This window comes from Oncorhynchus mykiss, chromosome 27, assembly GCF_013265735.2.
Source record: "Oncorhynchus mykiss isolate Arlee chromosome 27, USDA_OmykA_1.1, whole genome shotgun sequence".
NCBI lineage: Eukaryota > Metazoa > Chordata > Actinopteri > Salmoniformes > Salmonidae > Oncorhynchus > Oncorhynchus mykiss.
Window position 1 is genome coordinate 24,631,185 of NC_048591.1, and position 16,222 is coordinate 24,647,406.

At 42.4% G+C, this 16,222-nt stretch overlaps 1 protein-coding gene across 6 annotated transcripts in view; it reads right to left on the bottom strand.

Moving 5' to 3' along the window:
* The window catches only part of LOC110507848 (protein Aster-B), a 72,128-nt gene extending 56,149 nt beyond the window's left edge, over nt 1-15,979 (bottom strand). For 3 of the 6 annotated variants that reach the window (XM_036965024.1, XM_036965023.1, XM_036965020.1), the window contains exons 1-2: nt 15,444-15,979; nt 11,300-11,343 (exon numbers count right to left, since the gene is read on the bottom strand). In XM_036965024.1, the coding sequence (XP_036820919.1) occupies nt 11,300-11,343; nt 15,444-15,458 (59 nt within the window). In that variant the 5' untranslated portion in view covers nt 15,459-15,979. The remainder of the gene's footprint in view (nt 1-11,299; nt 11,344-15,443) is intronic. The other 3 variants (XM_036965027.1, XM_036965022.1, XM_036965021.1) reach the window with 1 other exon arrangement.
* Between the last annotated feature and the right edge of the window lie 243 nt (nt 15,980-16,222).

Here is a 16,222-nt window from a genome sequence, read left to right on the forward strand (position 1 = left end):
ATTCATTAGGACATGATGGGTTGTAACAAAACACTTGTCAACACTTAAGATTAGGCCTACTTAGATTGCCAGCTAAATGAAGTTGTTTCATTTTAACGTCTCTGATGCACCTCCCTTGTGAGAAAGAGCGAGTTTAAGAAGCAAGCAATGGTTTTGAGAAAGGAAGAAAGGAGGGAGGGGGTGAGACAGGGTGTGAAAGGAGGGTGAGATCATGTTAACGCTCTGGTGACCAGAACAAACCCTGGCAGACCCCGTCACACTATCACAGACATTACTTTAGTCACTGCTACTAACCGGCTACCACCCGATACTCAACCCTGCACCTTAGAGACTGCTGCCCTATGTACACTGTACACTGTGTGCCCTGTAGCTTCGGGAAGTGATATACAGTGGCTTGCGAAAGTATTCACCCCCCTTGGCATTGTTCCTGTTATGTTGCCTTACAACCTGGAAATAAAATACATTTTTGGGGGGTTTGTATCATTTTATTTACACAACATGCCTACCACTTTGAAGATACAACATATTTTTATTGTGAAATAAACAAGAAGTAAGACCCAAAAACTGAAAACTTGATCGTGCATAACTATTCAATCCCCCAAAGTCAATACTTTATAGAGCCACCTTTTGAAGCAATTACAGCTGCAAGTCTCTTAGGGTATTTCTCTATAAGCTTGGCACATCTAGCCACTGGGATTTTTGCACATTCTTCAAGGAAAAACTGCTCCAACTCCTTCAAGTTGGAAGAGTTCCGCTGGTGTACAGCAATCTTTAAGTCATAACACAGATTCTCAATTGGATTGAGGTCTGGGCTTTATCTAGGCCATTCCAAGACATTTAAATGTTTTCCCTTAACCGCTCGAGTGTTACTTTAGCAGTATGCTTAGGGACATTGTCCTGCTGGAAGGTGAACCTCCGTCCCAGTCTCAAATCTCTGGAAGACTGAAACAGGTTTCCCTCAAGAATTTCCCTTTATTTAGCGCCATCCATCATTCTTTCAATTCTGACCAGTTTCCCAGTACCTGCCGATGAAAAACATCCCCACAGCATGATGCTGCCACCACCATGCTTCCCTGTGGGGATGGTGTTCTCGGGGTGATGGGAGGTGTTGGGGTTGCACCAGACATTGCGTTTTCCTTGATGGCCAAAAAGCTACATTTTAGTCTCATCTGACCAGAGTACCTTCTTCCATATGTTTGGGGAGTCTCCCACAAGCCTTTTTGTGAACACCAAACATGTTTGCTCATTTTTTTCTTTAAGCAATGGCTTTTTTTCTGGCCACTCTTCCGTAAAGCCCCACTCTGTGGAGTGTACGGCTTAAAGTGATCCTATGGACAGATACTCCAATCTCCGGTGCGGAGCTTTGCAGCTCCTTCAAGGTTATCTTTGGTCTCTTTGTTGCCTCACTGATTATTGCCTTCCATGCCTCGTCCGTGAGTTTCGGTAGGCGGCCCTCTCTTGGCAGGTTTGTTGTGTTGCCATATTCTTTCCATGTTTTAATAATGAATTTAATGGTGCTCTGTGGGATGTTCAAAGTTTCTGATATTCTTTTAGAACCCAACCCTGATCTGTACTTCACAACTTTGTCCCTGACCTGTTTGGAGAGCTTCTTGGTCTTCATATTGCCGCTTACTTGGTGGTGCTCCTTGCTTAGTGGTGTTGCAGACTCTGGGGCCTTTCAGAACAGGTTTATATATTCTGAGATCATGTGACACTTAGATTGCGTACAGGTGGACTTTATTTATTCATTTATGTGACTTCTGAAGGTAATTGGTTGCAGCAGATCTTATATAGGGGCTTCATAGCAAAGGCGGTGAATACATATGCATGCACCACTTTTAATTTTTTAATTTTTTATTTCGCTTCACCAATTTGGACTATTTTGTGTATGTCCATCACATGAAATCCAAATATAAATCCATTTAAATTACAGGTTGTATGGCAACAAAATAGGAAAAACGCCAAGGGGGATGAATACAATGCAAGGCACTGTAGCTTCCTCTCCCCCCTATCTATAATACTGTTAATGTCTCAATGTGTTGTGAAAAGAACATCCAGATATTGCCAACATGACCCATGTCAAAACATGTCAACACTCTCATAAAATGTTCCCATACATAATCACAACATAGAAAATGTTGGTCCCATGTTTCATGAGCTGAAATAAAAGATCCCAGAATTTTTCCATATGCACAAAAACCTTATTTCTCTCAAATTCTGTGCACAAATTTGTTTCAATCCTGTTAGTGAGCAGCTCTCCTTTGCCAAGATAACCCATCCACCTGACAGGTGTGGCATATCAATAAGCTGATTAAACAGCATGGTCATTACACAGGTGCACCTTGTGCTGGGGACAATGAAAAGCCACTCTAAATTGTGCAGTTTTGTCATACAACACAATGCCACAGATGTCAAAATGTTTGAGGGAACATGCAATTGACATGCTGACTGAAGGAATGTCCACCAGAGCTGTTGCCAGAAAATGTTATGTTAATTTCTCTACCATAAGCCAACATTGTTTTAGAGAATTTGGCAGTACATCCAACCGGCCTCACAACCGCCGACCACGTGTATTGTGTCGTATGGGCAAGCGGTTTGCTGATGTCAACGTTGTAAACTGAGTGTCCCATGGTGGCGGTGGGGTTATGGTATAGGCAGGCATAAGCTACGGACAATGAACACAATTGCATTTTATCGATTGCAATTTGAATGCACAGCGATACCGTGACGAGATCTTGAGGCCATTCATCCGCCGCCATCACCTCATGTTTCAGCATGATAATGCACCACCCCATGTCACAAGGATCTGTACACAATTCCTGGAAGCTGAAAATGTCCCAGTTCTTCCATGGCCTGCATACTCACCAGACATGTCACCCATTGAGCAGCGTGTTCCAGTTCCCACCAATATCCAGCGACTTCACCCAGCCATTGAAGAGGAGTGGGGCAACATTCCACAGGCCACAATCAACAGCCTGATCAACTCTATGCGAAGGAGATGTGTCGTGCTGCAAGAGGAAAATGGTGGTCACACCAGATACTGACTGGTTTCCGATCCACGCCCCTCTACCTTTTTTAAAGGTATCTGTGACCAACAGATGCATACCTGTATTCCCAGTCATGTGAAATCCATAGATTAGGGCCTAATTCATTCATTTATCGACTGATTTCTTTATATGACCTGTAACTTAGTCAAATCTTTGAAATTGTCGCATGTTGCGTTGATATTTTTGTTCAGTATACATAGTCATTGAACACTGGTCACTTTAATAATGTTTACATACTTTTTTACCCACTTCATTTATATATACTGTACTCTAATCATGGTTCATCCTATATAACTACTGCTGTACACACCTTTTCTATAAACATACTGTCTATACACACCATAATATATATATATTACTTCATTAATTTATATTCCGGACTCTGACACTGCTCGTTCTAATATTTCTATATTTCTTCATTCCTTTCTTTTTATTTTGGGGATTTGCGTGTATTTTTAGGTATTACTGCACTGTTGGAGCTAGGAACACAAGCATTTCGCTACACCCGCGAGAACATCTGCATGTGTACGCGATCAATAACATTTGATTTGATTTGACAAAGCAAGGACAGAAGACATTGTTTATAGCTTTAGTGCCAGTCCTGACCCTCCTTGTGTGCTATAGCTGATCCAGAAAGATAGAACAGTGAGGGGGTCATCGACTCAGATTAACTCACACAGCAGGATAATACTTTACTCATGCCCAGCTCCTTTATGGACAACCAAAGAGAAAGATTAACCACTACCAAAGAGAGTAATACTTTAGGTCCCAGAAAAACAATACCCAGAGAGCCACTGGGCTACACAGTAACAGAGTGGCACAAATGACCACATCTTCCACTCCACATGATGTTTCCTGGAAACCAGCAGAATTTTCAGCAATGACACATCACATTTTGTCTTTCCCAGTCTTTGGATACAAATTGACATGAGTGATTATTGTTTCCATGACTGTGTGTGAAGACAGCTTCCGTGTAGCCAATGATGACGCAAAACCTCTTGTGGCTCTAACAATGTAATCAGAGTAATGAATGTAATTGGCCAATGGCATCTATGGGCATAGAGGAGGAAGCTCAGGTGGCCATTTTACAGTCTGTGATGTTTTTAGGGCAGTTATGTCTTGTTTTCTGCACGTTGTTGTGGCAAAGTCACTACTTACTTTATTAATTTATTTTGACTAGTTAGTTTTATCCAGTGATCTTTTGATGTTAAGATGATTTCAGCTCTTGCTGTTTTTCTGCACTGTACAGAATGCAACAGGAGAATTCTTTGGAGGTTTCTCTGTGAGGCTGAGGGTCCATTGCAGTAGCAGAGTGCTGCTGAATGGACAGCTCCCTGCAGTAGAGGAAGCCTGTCAGGTGGGAGAGATTATAAGGAGACCACTGACCTGCAAAATCACTAACCTGACCTTTACCTTAATCCTAACCGTAACCTAATTTTAAGAAATTATAAAATAAAATATTGGTTTGCATGTCAGGAGTGTCTGTATAGCCTTTTCCCTGTCAGGAAGCCTAGATCTGACCCTGGGACAGATCTGTCCCTCTCATCAACACTGAGTGCATTACACTAGCAGCAACACTGACTATTAACGGTGTGTGTCAGTTATCATCAGCTCTATCACAGGAATTTAGAACTGTATCAATAGAAATACAAATGTTATGTCCTATTGAAATGTACATAATTTTTTAAGAACAGCAATGTCAATGTCTTGTAGATCAGGACATTCATGTGTAGTTTTAGTACATCTCTACATTTATGATGTCATCTCAGTACATCTATTATGACACTGTTATGCAACTCAGCATAACAGTGTAACATTCTGGTTCGAATCCAGGCTGTATCACAACCGGCCGTGATTAGGAGTCCCATAGGGCGGAGCACAATTGGCCCAGTGCCGTCCGGGTTTGGCCGATGTAGGCCGTCATTGTTAATAAGAATTTGTTCTTAACTGACTTGCCTAGTTATATAAAGGTTAAATATATATATATTTTTTTAAACGCCAACCCCACATGGCCAATGAGTAGAGACACAGAGCTGTAATGGCCCTACTGTCACAGCCACGCAAGCACATGCACACACACACGTACACAACATAGACAGGCTCTCACAACAAATCCCCAGCACACACAATTAACACAGAACAAAAAGAGGAGAGGGGCGGGGCCAGGGAACAGGCTGTTTGGATGCCTTCTGGTTTTCAATCATGCAAAAAGAAACCAATACACAACTCTAACATAGCCAGCTAGAGGAAAAATACAAACAGTTTTCAGTCACTTTGACTGAACAAGAGACACTTGTCTATTGACTGATGACGGACGGAGAAAGAAACAACAGATCACAACAGACTTGAGTACAACAGGGTATCAACACACCTCTGTTTTTCTTCTCTCCTTGTGCGTGGTGGGGTCAAATGGAAGTGGTAGCAAATTATGTGACAAACAAGATTTAGGTTGCAGTGAACAGCAGCAGTGTTCTGCCACAGTAAGAGATGGGTTAGTGCTATCTGGGAAACTCGGGACATCCCTACCCTAAACCCCAACCCTAACCTTAACCCTTACCTTACAGTTTTTTCAATTGCTAACATGCATTGGTCAAAACTAAAGTCACATTGTCAAAACCCTTCACACAGTCAGCGAAATAGAAGTGTATGTGGAACAAACCACATTCTCCGAAATCCATTAGCTCTTTTCTCATACTCCACCACCTGCAAAACGATATACTTGCAGCACATTTTCAAATGCTAACACACTTGTTTCCAAAACTGTTAAAAACACATTCAAAACAGAATGATGGCAAATGTTGTGCATTTCTGCAGTAACCAGATTGAAACATATAGAAAATCTCAGCAGAATATTTAATCATTCCAAACCCAGCTGACTGCAATTTCATCTGAAAGCCTACCAAGTGTCCTGTTTTTATTCTTGTTACCAAACAGACAAAAGAGGACGGCTTCGGGATGATTTGGTTTGAAGCAAATGGCTGCATTTCTGATTCATTCTTGTTACATATACTTCAGTACAGTCAATAAAGTGAAAATGTTATTCTTATTCTATAATGAAATACTGATGAATGTGAAAAATCATTCAAACTTCAAAGAGAAAAGTTCATTTATGTAATGCTCCTTGTTAGTGTTTTTTAGATCAGTGTGTTATGAGTGACAATGTATGCTTTCTGAGTGAGAATTGTTGCCAGTGTTATGGTCAAACAGGCTTATTTTGAGACGTATGAAGTGTTTTGGTGGTTTGAGTGAGTTTGGGAGGTGAGGTAACTGTTTGGTCAAGATGCATGTTGGTAATGCAGACTGTGTGAAGAGTTTTGAAAAAGTGGCTTCAGTATTGACCGACGCTTGTAAGCAATTGAAGGATACTGTTTAGACATTTCCGTGAGAGATGTGCTCCGGTACCATTGCAGTATATCAATGACTCAACCCAAGTGCGGCCCTGAACGCTAAAAATAGTGTCAGCTGTGCTTGTTCCAGGAAGTGATGTCATATGGTGTGCTGAGGACTAGGGGATTGTGTACTGCTCTCATCAGGTTTAGTCAGCATTTTATTACATTCTGTATGGATTTTGTTTGGCTGTGACCTCATTGGTGATGCTCATAGGCCTGTCTGTAACTTCAGTATTGTATTTACAGTACTGTACCCACTACTTGTCCCTGACTTCCTCCTTCAATACTTATTCATCATTGCAGTGGACATGCACGTAACTGCAAAAACAATGTATTAAATGAGGGATACAAAGTATATTGAAAGTGGTTGCTTCCACACAGGTGGGGTTCTTGAGTTAATTAAGCAATTAATACATCCCATCATGCTTAGGGTCATGTAGAAAAATAACCAGTTGCCCATTATTTTGGCTACGAAGTGACTTTGAAAGAGGGGTCTCAAAGGAGCATAGGAGGTTTAAAGGGTGTGTGTGTGTGTGTGTGTGTCAGTCACCAGAGATCAACCCATTCAAACACTTATGGGAGATTCTGGAGCGCCTGAGACAGTATTTTCCACCACCATCAACAAAACACCAAATGATGGAATTACTTGTGGAAGAATGGTGTCGCATCCCTCCAATAGAGTTCCAGACACTTGTAGAACCTTTTGTAGAACCACTTGTAGAAGCATTGAAGCTGTTCTGGTGGATCTGGTGGCTCGTGGCCAACGCCCAATTTAAGACACTTTATGTTGGTGTTTCCTTTATTTTGGCAGTTACCTATACATATGAGCCAACTCATTGTGTATATATTCCTGTTATTATTTTTAAATTTTTCTCTCTGCATTGTTGGGAAGGGCCTGTAAATAAGCATTTCATCGTTAGTCTACACCTGTTGTTTACGAAGCATGTGACCATCAATTTTATTTAATTTGATTTTGCCATTCTTCTAATAAAGCTGGGAAACTCATAATTTCATAAATTCAAAATATGGTCAAGACAACAAGCACCAGACTGACATTATTAATACTCCCCCTACTCTTTAATACAAAGTAAAACAGTCAATTGCACATTGGAGTATTAGGTCCTTTCCAAATGGATATAACTGTACACAACAGTGATGCCTGCTGAGTGTAGTCACAGCATTATGACGTAACCTTTACCCTCTATTCTCATAACAACTGAATGCCCATGTGCATGCATGGTGAGATCAACTTCAGCTTCAGGCCTCTTATCTGTTTATAGCTCTGTGTTCAGATGCAAACCACTGGAGGCAAGCAACCACATCTGTGTCCTTACAAACCTTTGTCCTTTCAAACCACACTGAGTTTCCTGGTGGGGGATGGTATTGTTAAGGTCGAGGCTGCCCCCCCAGGACACCTCTTCCCCATAGCTAAACAACCGTATAAAGTTATTTGCATCGTTTGAGAAACAGACGCCTTACAGGTCCTCAACTGGTAGCTTAATGAAATAGTTCCCGCGTCAACAGTGAAGAGACGACTTTGGGATGCTGGCCTTCCAGGCAGAGTTGAAAAGAAAAAGCCATATCTCAGACTGGCCAATAAAAAGAAAAAATTAAAATGAGCAAAATAACACAGACACTATACAGAGGAACTCTGCCTAGAAAGCCAGCATCCCAGAGTTGCCTCTTCACTGTTGACGCGGGAACTGACAATGAAGCTGCCAGTTGAGGACCTGTGAGGCGTCTGTTTCTCAAACTAGACACTCTAATGTACTTGTCCTCTTGTTCAGTTGTGCACCAGGGCCTCCCACTCCTCTTTCTATTCTAGTTAGAGACAGTTTGCCCTGTTCTGTGATGGGAGTAGTACACAGTGTTGTACGAGATCTTCAGTTTCTTGGCAATTTCTCACATGGAATAGCCTTCATTTCTCAAAACAAGAATAGACTGACAAGTTTCAGAAGAAAGTTATTTGTTTCTGGCTATTTTGAGCCTGTAATCGAACCCACAAATGCTGACGCTCCAGATACTCAACTCATCTTAAGAAGGCCAGTTTTATTTATTCTTTAATCAGAACAACAGTTTTCAGCTGTGCTAACTTCATTGCAAAGGGTTTTCTAATGATCAATTAGCCTTTTAAAATGATAAACTTGGATTAGCTAACACAACATGCCATTGGAACACAGGAGTGATGGTTGCTGATAATGGGCGTCTGTACGCCTATGTTGATATTTCATTAAAAATCAGCTGTTTCCAGCTACAATAGTCATTTACATTAACAATGTCTACACTGTATTTTTGATCAATTTGATGTTATTTTAATGGACAAAAAAAATGCTTTTCTTTCAAAGGCAAGAACATTTCTAAGTGATCCCAAACTGTTGAACGGTTGTGTATTTTTACAGTTGAAGTCAGAAGTTATGTCATTAAAACTTGTTTTTCAACCACTCCGCACATTTCTTGTCAACAAACTATAGTTTTGGCAAGTCGGTAAGGACATCTACTTTGTGCAAGAGACAAGTAATTTTTCCAACAATTGTTTACAGACAGATTATTTCACTTATAATTCACTGTATCACAATTTCAGTGGGTCAGAAGTTTACATACACTAAGTTGACTGTGCCTTTAATAACAGCTTGGAAAATTCCATAAAATGATGTCATGGCTTCAGAAGCTTCTGATAGGCTAAATGACATCATTTGAGTCAATTGGACGTGTACCTGTGGATGTATTTCAAGGCCTACCTTCAAACGCAGTGCCTCTTTGCTTGACATCATGGGAAAATCAAAAGAAATCAGCCAAGACCTCAGAAAAAAAATTATAGACCTCCACAAGTCTGGTTCATCCTTGGGAGCAATTACCAAACGCCTGAAGGTAGCACGTTCATCTGTACAAACAATAGTACGCAAGTATAAACACCATGGGACCACGCAGCCATCATACCGCTAAGGAAGGAGATGCGTTCTGTCTCCTAGAGATGAACGTACTTCGTTGCGAAAAGTGCAAATATATCCCAGAACAGCAAAGGACCTTGTGAAGATGCTGGAGGAAACTGATGCAAAAGTATCTATATCCACAGTAAAATTAGTCCTACATCAACAACCTGAAAGGCTGCTCAGCAAGGAAGACGCCACTGCCCCAAAACCGCCATAAAAAAGTGAGACTACAGTTTGCAACTGAACATGGGGACAAAGATCATACTTTTCGGAGAAATGTCCTCTGGTCTGATGAAACAGAAATAAAACCGTTTGGCCATAATGACCATTGTTATGTTTGGAGGAAAAAGGGGGGGGGGGGCTTACAAGATGAAGGTCACCATCCCAACCGTGAAGCACGGTGGTGGCACATCATGTTGTGGGGGTGCTTTGCTGCAGGAGGGACTGTTGCACTTCACAGAATAGATGGCATCATGAGGTAGGACAATTACATGGATATATTGAAGCAACATCTCAAGACATCAGTCAGGAAGTTAAAGCTTGGTCGCAAATGGTCTTCCAAATGGACAATGACCCCAAGCATTCTTTCAAAGTTGTGGCAAAATGGCTTAAGGACAACAAAGACAAGGTATTGGAGTGGCCATCACAAAGTCCTTACCTCAATCCTATAAAAAATTTGTGGGCAGAACTGAAAAAGCGTGTGTGAGCAAGGAGGCCTACAATCCTGACTTAGTTACACCAGCTCTGTCAGGAGGAATGGGACAAAATCCACCCATCTTATTGTGGGAAGCTTGTGGAAGGCTACCCGAAACGCTTGACCCAAGTTAAACAATTTGAAGGCAATGCTACCAAATACTAATTAAGTTTATGTAAACTTCTGACCCACTAGGAACGTGATGAAAGAAATAAAAGCTGAAATGAATCATTCTCTCTACTATTATTCTGACATTTCACTTTCTTAAAATAAATTGGTGATCCTAACTGACCTAAGACAGGGAATTTTTACTAGGATTAAATGTCAGGAATTGTGAAAAACTGAGTTTAAATGTATTTGGCTAAGGTGTATGTAAACCTCTGACTTCAACTGTATATTTGGTATTTTTCCAGACTCCAGAAAGAATACTCTGTTGCAATAGAGATGAATGGGACGCATCACTATCAAAGTCAGGAGTAATTTGCCTGCTGTTTGACGGCCATATGTGGACCTTTCCTGCTGTTTTCATACATACATACATACATACATACATACATACATACAGACAGACAGACAGACAGACAGACAGACAGACAGACAGACAGACAGACAGACAGACAGACAGACAGACAGACAGACAGACAGACAGACAGACAGACAGACAGACAGACAGACAGACAGACAGACAGACAGACAGACAGACAGACAGACAGACAGACAGACAGACAGACAGACAGACAGACAGACAGACAGACAGACAGACAGACAGACAGACAGACAGACAGACAGACAGACAGACAGACAGACAGACAGACAGACAGACAGACAGACAGACAGACAGACAGACAGACAGACAGACAGACAGACAGACAGACAGACAGACAGACAGACAGACAGACAGACAGACAGACAGACAGACAGACAGACAGACAGACAGACAGACAGACAGACAGACAGACAGACAGACAGACAGACAGACAGACAGACAGACAGACAGACAGACAGACAGACAGACAGACAGACAGACAGACAGACAGACAGACAGACAGACAGACAGACAGACAGACACCTCTTGTGGTATTCCTGAATATGGTTACAGCTGAGTGAAGTGTTTCATCTGGGTAGGATATACATTATAAGCAGTACAGTATGAATGGTACAATATTGAAGGCTTTGATTTGAGTGTTTTTAAACAAACTACAGTACTTGTGTCTGTTTAGTGAATACAGTATATCCTACCTTTGTGGTCTCCATATCAGATTCTTCCACTTCCTCTGCTTGGCCTATCGGTAGAGAAGAAGGTGTGAGACTTTAATATGGCTGAGGAAACGGGACATGGGTAGGCACACAGGCGAATAACCATGATACCTAGCTCCCAGTATGCCGCTGGGCGGGGGTGGGAGCACAATGAGATTTCTGTCAGTTCACAACAGCCCACTGGCGGTGAGTCAGTATCTGTATACCTGGTCCTCTGAGGAATAACATACAGCAGAACCCCCATTATTTAAGGAGGCCCAGGCTAGCAGACGCCTGAGGATATGAACATTGTCCCTGTCTGGCTTTGCTCAACATGATAAAGGAGCGGCATGCTCTTTAACAGCTGAGGATGATGTGTGCTCTGTTCCTGCTATATTATTATAAAGAGTGTGTGTGGATAATGGCATAAGAGACACAGACAGGCTTCATTCAGATTATAATAATAGAGCCAACTCTGTGATATCTACTTATATCAAAATAATAGAGTTATCCTAACCTAACTCATTTAGGGCTATTGGGTTACCAAGGGATGTGTGAAAAATTAAGACCATATGGTGGAAAGCCCTGCCTCTCTCCAGTGCCCACTGACTACAGGGAACACAGACAAAACAATCACCCAAGGCCATGGAGTGATGTGTGTGGGAGGCCGGTGGCTCATCCATCCAGGCCTTTCTCTCTCTCTCTCTTCCATCCATCACTATCACCAGTGACTCAACATGAGGCGCTGCGCCCACATCTCCCATTAATCACTTTGTTCGGTGGCCTTTAGTTCGTTCTATCAATTCATATCCTCAGAGGGTGAGAGTCTTACATTACTGGATTCCACTCACTAGGCAGACTCATAACTTTACACTTTCTCACTTATGTGTGAAAGTGGGCTTCCCGGCACCCATTAAAGTAGTTCTCTGAGCATGGCTGGCTGATTATTTTCCATCAAACCCTCTAGTTATTTGGAGGTGAATTCATTCAGCAGATTTTTTGTTGTTGACAAAAATCACAATTTGGCAAAATTTTCCTGAGAGGTATTGTTAAATTGGTGGCTTCAACACAGACGACATATTCTACCATCTGCTTTGGTTTATCTGTCCCTCCAGACCCTCACATTTCCCTCTGATCATCCTTTGATAAGTGCCAGACCTCTAGGGCTTTCATCCCATGAGTACGCAGAGTGAGAGAGACCAACGCCCTCAGAGAGCTGGCCCCTTTGGGGTAATTAAGGGCTCAGAGGGGTGACGTTGAACCAGGGTGCTTCATATCTCCCCACCCCTGGGCTAGAGGTGGACCGCCCCAGAATTAATAATACATGGAACTTTTAGGCCAGCTTGGGAAAATCAATCACATCTGGACAGATAGGATACAGATTACACCTCTTGATTTATGAAGTCTGGGAGAGAACTCCTAGAAAACGAGGGATCTGCATGTCCCCTTTGAACACATCTGCCAGTCGACAGTTCTCTGTAGTTCTGCAGTATCCCTGGTATGTTACCCACGTGGGCCTGCAGTGTTTTCATCACCAGCCCACTGCTACTCCACAATTAAGGATCTAACTTAATTACCTAACTGTGTATTAGACAGATGGGCTCTGCCCATAATGACATATTGTGTGTACACCCTGTGGACATGTACCGACCGGTACATGAGTGCCGGTAAGCAATACAATTAGCATTCAGTAGCTTGGCTTCTGATGGTGAGATACATGCTTTTACAGTGCCTAAGCAGCAGGATAGATTCACTAATGATCTTTTTTTTTTACCCCCTTTTTCTCCCCAATTTCGTGGTATCCAATTGTTAGTAGCTACTATCTTGTCTCATCGCTACAACTCCCGTACGGGCTTGGGAGAGACGAAGGTTGAAAGTCATGTGTCCTCCGATACACAACCCAACCAAGCCGCACTGCTTCTTAACACAGCGTGCATCCAACCCGGAAGCCAGCCACACCAATGTGTCGGAGGAAACACCGTGCACCTGCCAACCTTGGTTAGCGTGCACTGCGCCCGGACCGCCACAGGAGTCGCTGGTGCACAATGAGATATCCCTACCGGCCAAACCCTCCCTAACCCGGACGACACTATGCCAATTGTGCGTCGCCCCACGGACCTCTCGGTCGTGGCCGGTTACGACAGAGCCTGGGCGCAAACCCAGAGTCTCTGGTGGCACAGCTGGCGCTGCAGTACAGCGCCCTTAACCACTGCGCCACCCGGGAGGCCTCACTAATGATCTTAACAGAATTACAGCCAGTCACCAGAGGTCTGATGATTAGTCAGCACATCACAGCAGCTCAGGTTCAGTTCTACCTGCCTGTCTGCAGACACATGGTCTAATGGATGTGTAAGGATGGATCAGTGAGGGGAAAACCTTAGTACAAAATGTACAGTTAGTTCCCTATTGGTGACAGAGCTGAGAGACATAGAGAACCAGCCATATATATCATTAATACACCAGTTGGGACCACTGAATGACTAGCTGGGTAACTAGCGTCACCTGTGTAGGGAGATCTCAGGTGAGACAGATACCCACCCAGCATGTAGCAGGAGCTGTTTAAACCATGTGAGACTGTGACTGATAGACTGTCTGACTGGGTGTGTTTGTGTGTATAATAAATCAGCCTCGATGTGGGGACATCGAGGTGGTAAATCTTAGTCTAAAAAAAATCTACCTAAGAACCAAGACACATATATTATTATGTGTGTCAGAGAAACCCCTCTTGGTAAACTGGTTAACTTGGACCAATCCACTACCTCTAGAATTATCATATCATATTCCATCAATTCTACAAGAGGTGAAAACTAAAGCAAGTGACCCATTTTAATGGGAAGTGTTTGATATAGAGCATTTAGATGGCAATCACTCTTCTACCTCTCTCACAGTAAATGGTCAATCCTTTCATCCTCTCATTACATTGCAGTAATGGCAGACTGACATGGACTTCTCCTAATAGCCCTCTATGTGCTCATTAGGGACAATCATTCACAGTAATTAAAAAGAGACAGAGTTATGCAAGGATAGTAGAAAATTACCTGTCGGGTATTCATCACTGTGGGGTTACAGGTAGTGCCTGCAGGCCGCACTGGGTTCTCAGCTTTACAGGGAACATAAATCTAGCCAAATTACCCGTAATGGAGCCGACTGGGGAGCACAGATCCCAGTACAGATTTGGAAGGCCATCAAGCCGCCTGGGAAATCCCTATACTCCACTGGAGGTCTTAAACCATTATAAACATCTATAATTGTCTAATGTTCTGTAGTGATTTATGCTACTGTCTGCTAACAGGAGTGTTGATCTCATTATGTTACATAGATAAGTGTTGTAACAATCGATCAAATTACACATACTGTATTATGTTTGTTATGAAGTGCTTAGGGAAGGACACTGGGGCCGTTGAAACAGCTGCAGGAGGTTCATTGGATATCGAAACAAAACGCATTTAACAAAAAGATTAGCGAAGTCAATGTCATCATCAGCAGAAAGAAAACGTCTTAAAGGCCCAGTGCAGTCAAACAGGTGATTTTCCTGTGTTTTATATATTGTGAACATGATGATAATGCCCTTTTAGTATAAGAACTGTTTGAAAAGACCACCTGAAATTTTAGCCTGTTCTGGTGGGATGGGATTTTGGCCTACCTGGTGACATCACCAGGCGGTACATTTTTTAATACACCATTAAGAAAGACAGTTCCAAACTTCTCTGCCAATAACAGCTAGTTTTCAGTTTTCCCCTCCCCACTCAGACCCCCCCCCCCCCCCCGTACAGCCCTTGCTAAATTCTTGAATGAGAAATTGCTCTTTGCTAAGAAGCTATTTTTGTTTATTTTTGACCATTTTAATTGAAAATAATCACAGTAAGGCACTTAAATGTTACCCAGAAATGATTTGATATTGAGATAAAAACGGCTGCTTTGGACCTTTAACACAGCAGTTTTACACACTACTCACTTAGAAAAAGAAAAGTAGAAAAGAGTACTGCACTTTTATACACATAAAATTACATTTCTTAACCTCATATGAAGAGACCACATTCCATTAACAGAGGAAATACTGTAGAAGCAAAAGCAGAATAGACTAATTTTACAATACTTAATAAACTATAGGTAAAAACTTGATAAGAATCAAGACAAAGAACCTGACCTTGTTTTTGTGCATGGTGAACAGACAGACACCATCCTGTCCCTTCTCCTGGCTCTCATGGCCTCGCCCGCTCTGCTCTCTGTCCCACTGTGTCCCTCTCTCAGCCTCAGTCTGTCACAACACTACTGGCCTGCTATGTCCTCCTCCCGGCCTCCACACGTACAATCACCACGTCCCCTCTCACACAACACACCCAAGCTCTAAAAAAAGACAGCTCAAGTCTCATGCCAGCATAAAAAGTGATGTCTAAACGTAGACAGGAAACGTCTTAGTAGGCTGGTCATCTGAGAAACAAAAAAACCCTCATCCCAAAGAATTAAGTCCAAAGAATTAAGGTTGAGTGACTTGATTGCTTTCATTATAGCCATCAAAGTAAAAATTGAAAACACAACATCCGACCCTCACCTTCTGCATTGAATTCCATATGGTTGATAAAAATGTTAAAGTATTTCCTGTACAACTCCAGTAAAGAGGTTGTTTGCGGCTCAGGTCAGGTGGTCTGTGGGTAACGTACATTCCTACAGTACCTCTCCTCCACGGATGCTGCTGCTACTGCTCTCAACTGTGTGTGTATGAGCAGTTGCACGAAGGAGGATAGATCAAGGATGCGAACGCTCTGATTGGTTGGCTTCCCATGGTGTGTGTGGGACGGTTCATGGTAGGCTCACAGAGATGTGGTTGCCTAATGAGGGTGGTCTTCCTTCTGCTCTCCTCTCTATCAATCCTTCTCCTTCTCCCTCTCCTTTCTTTCTCCCCTCCTCCTTTCTCTCTCTCAGTGC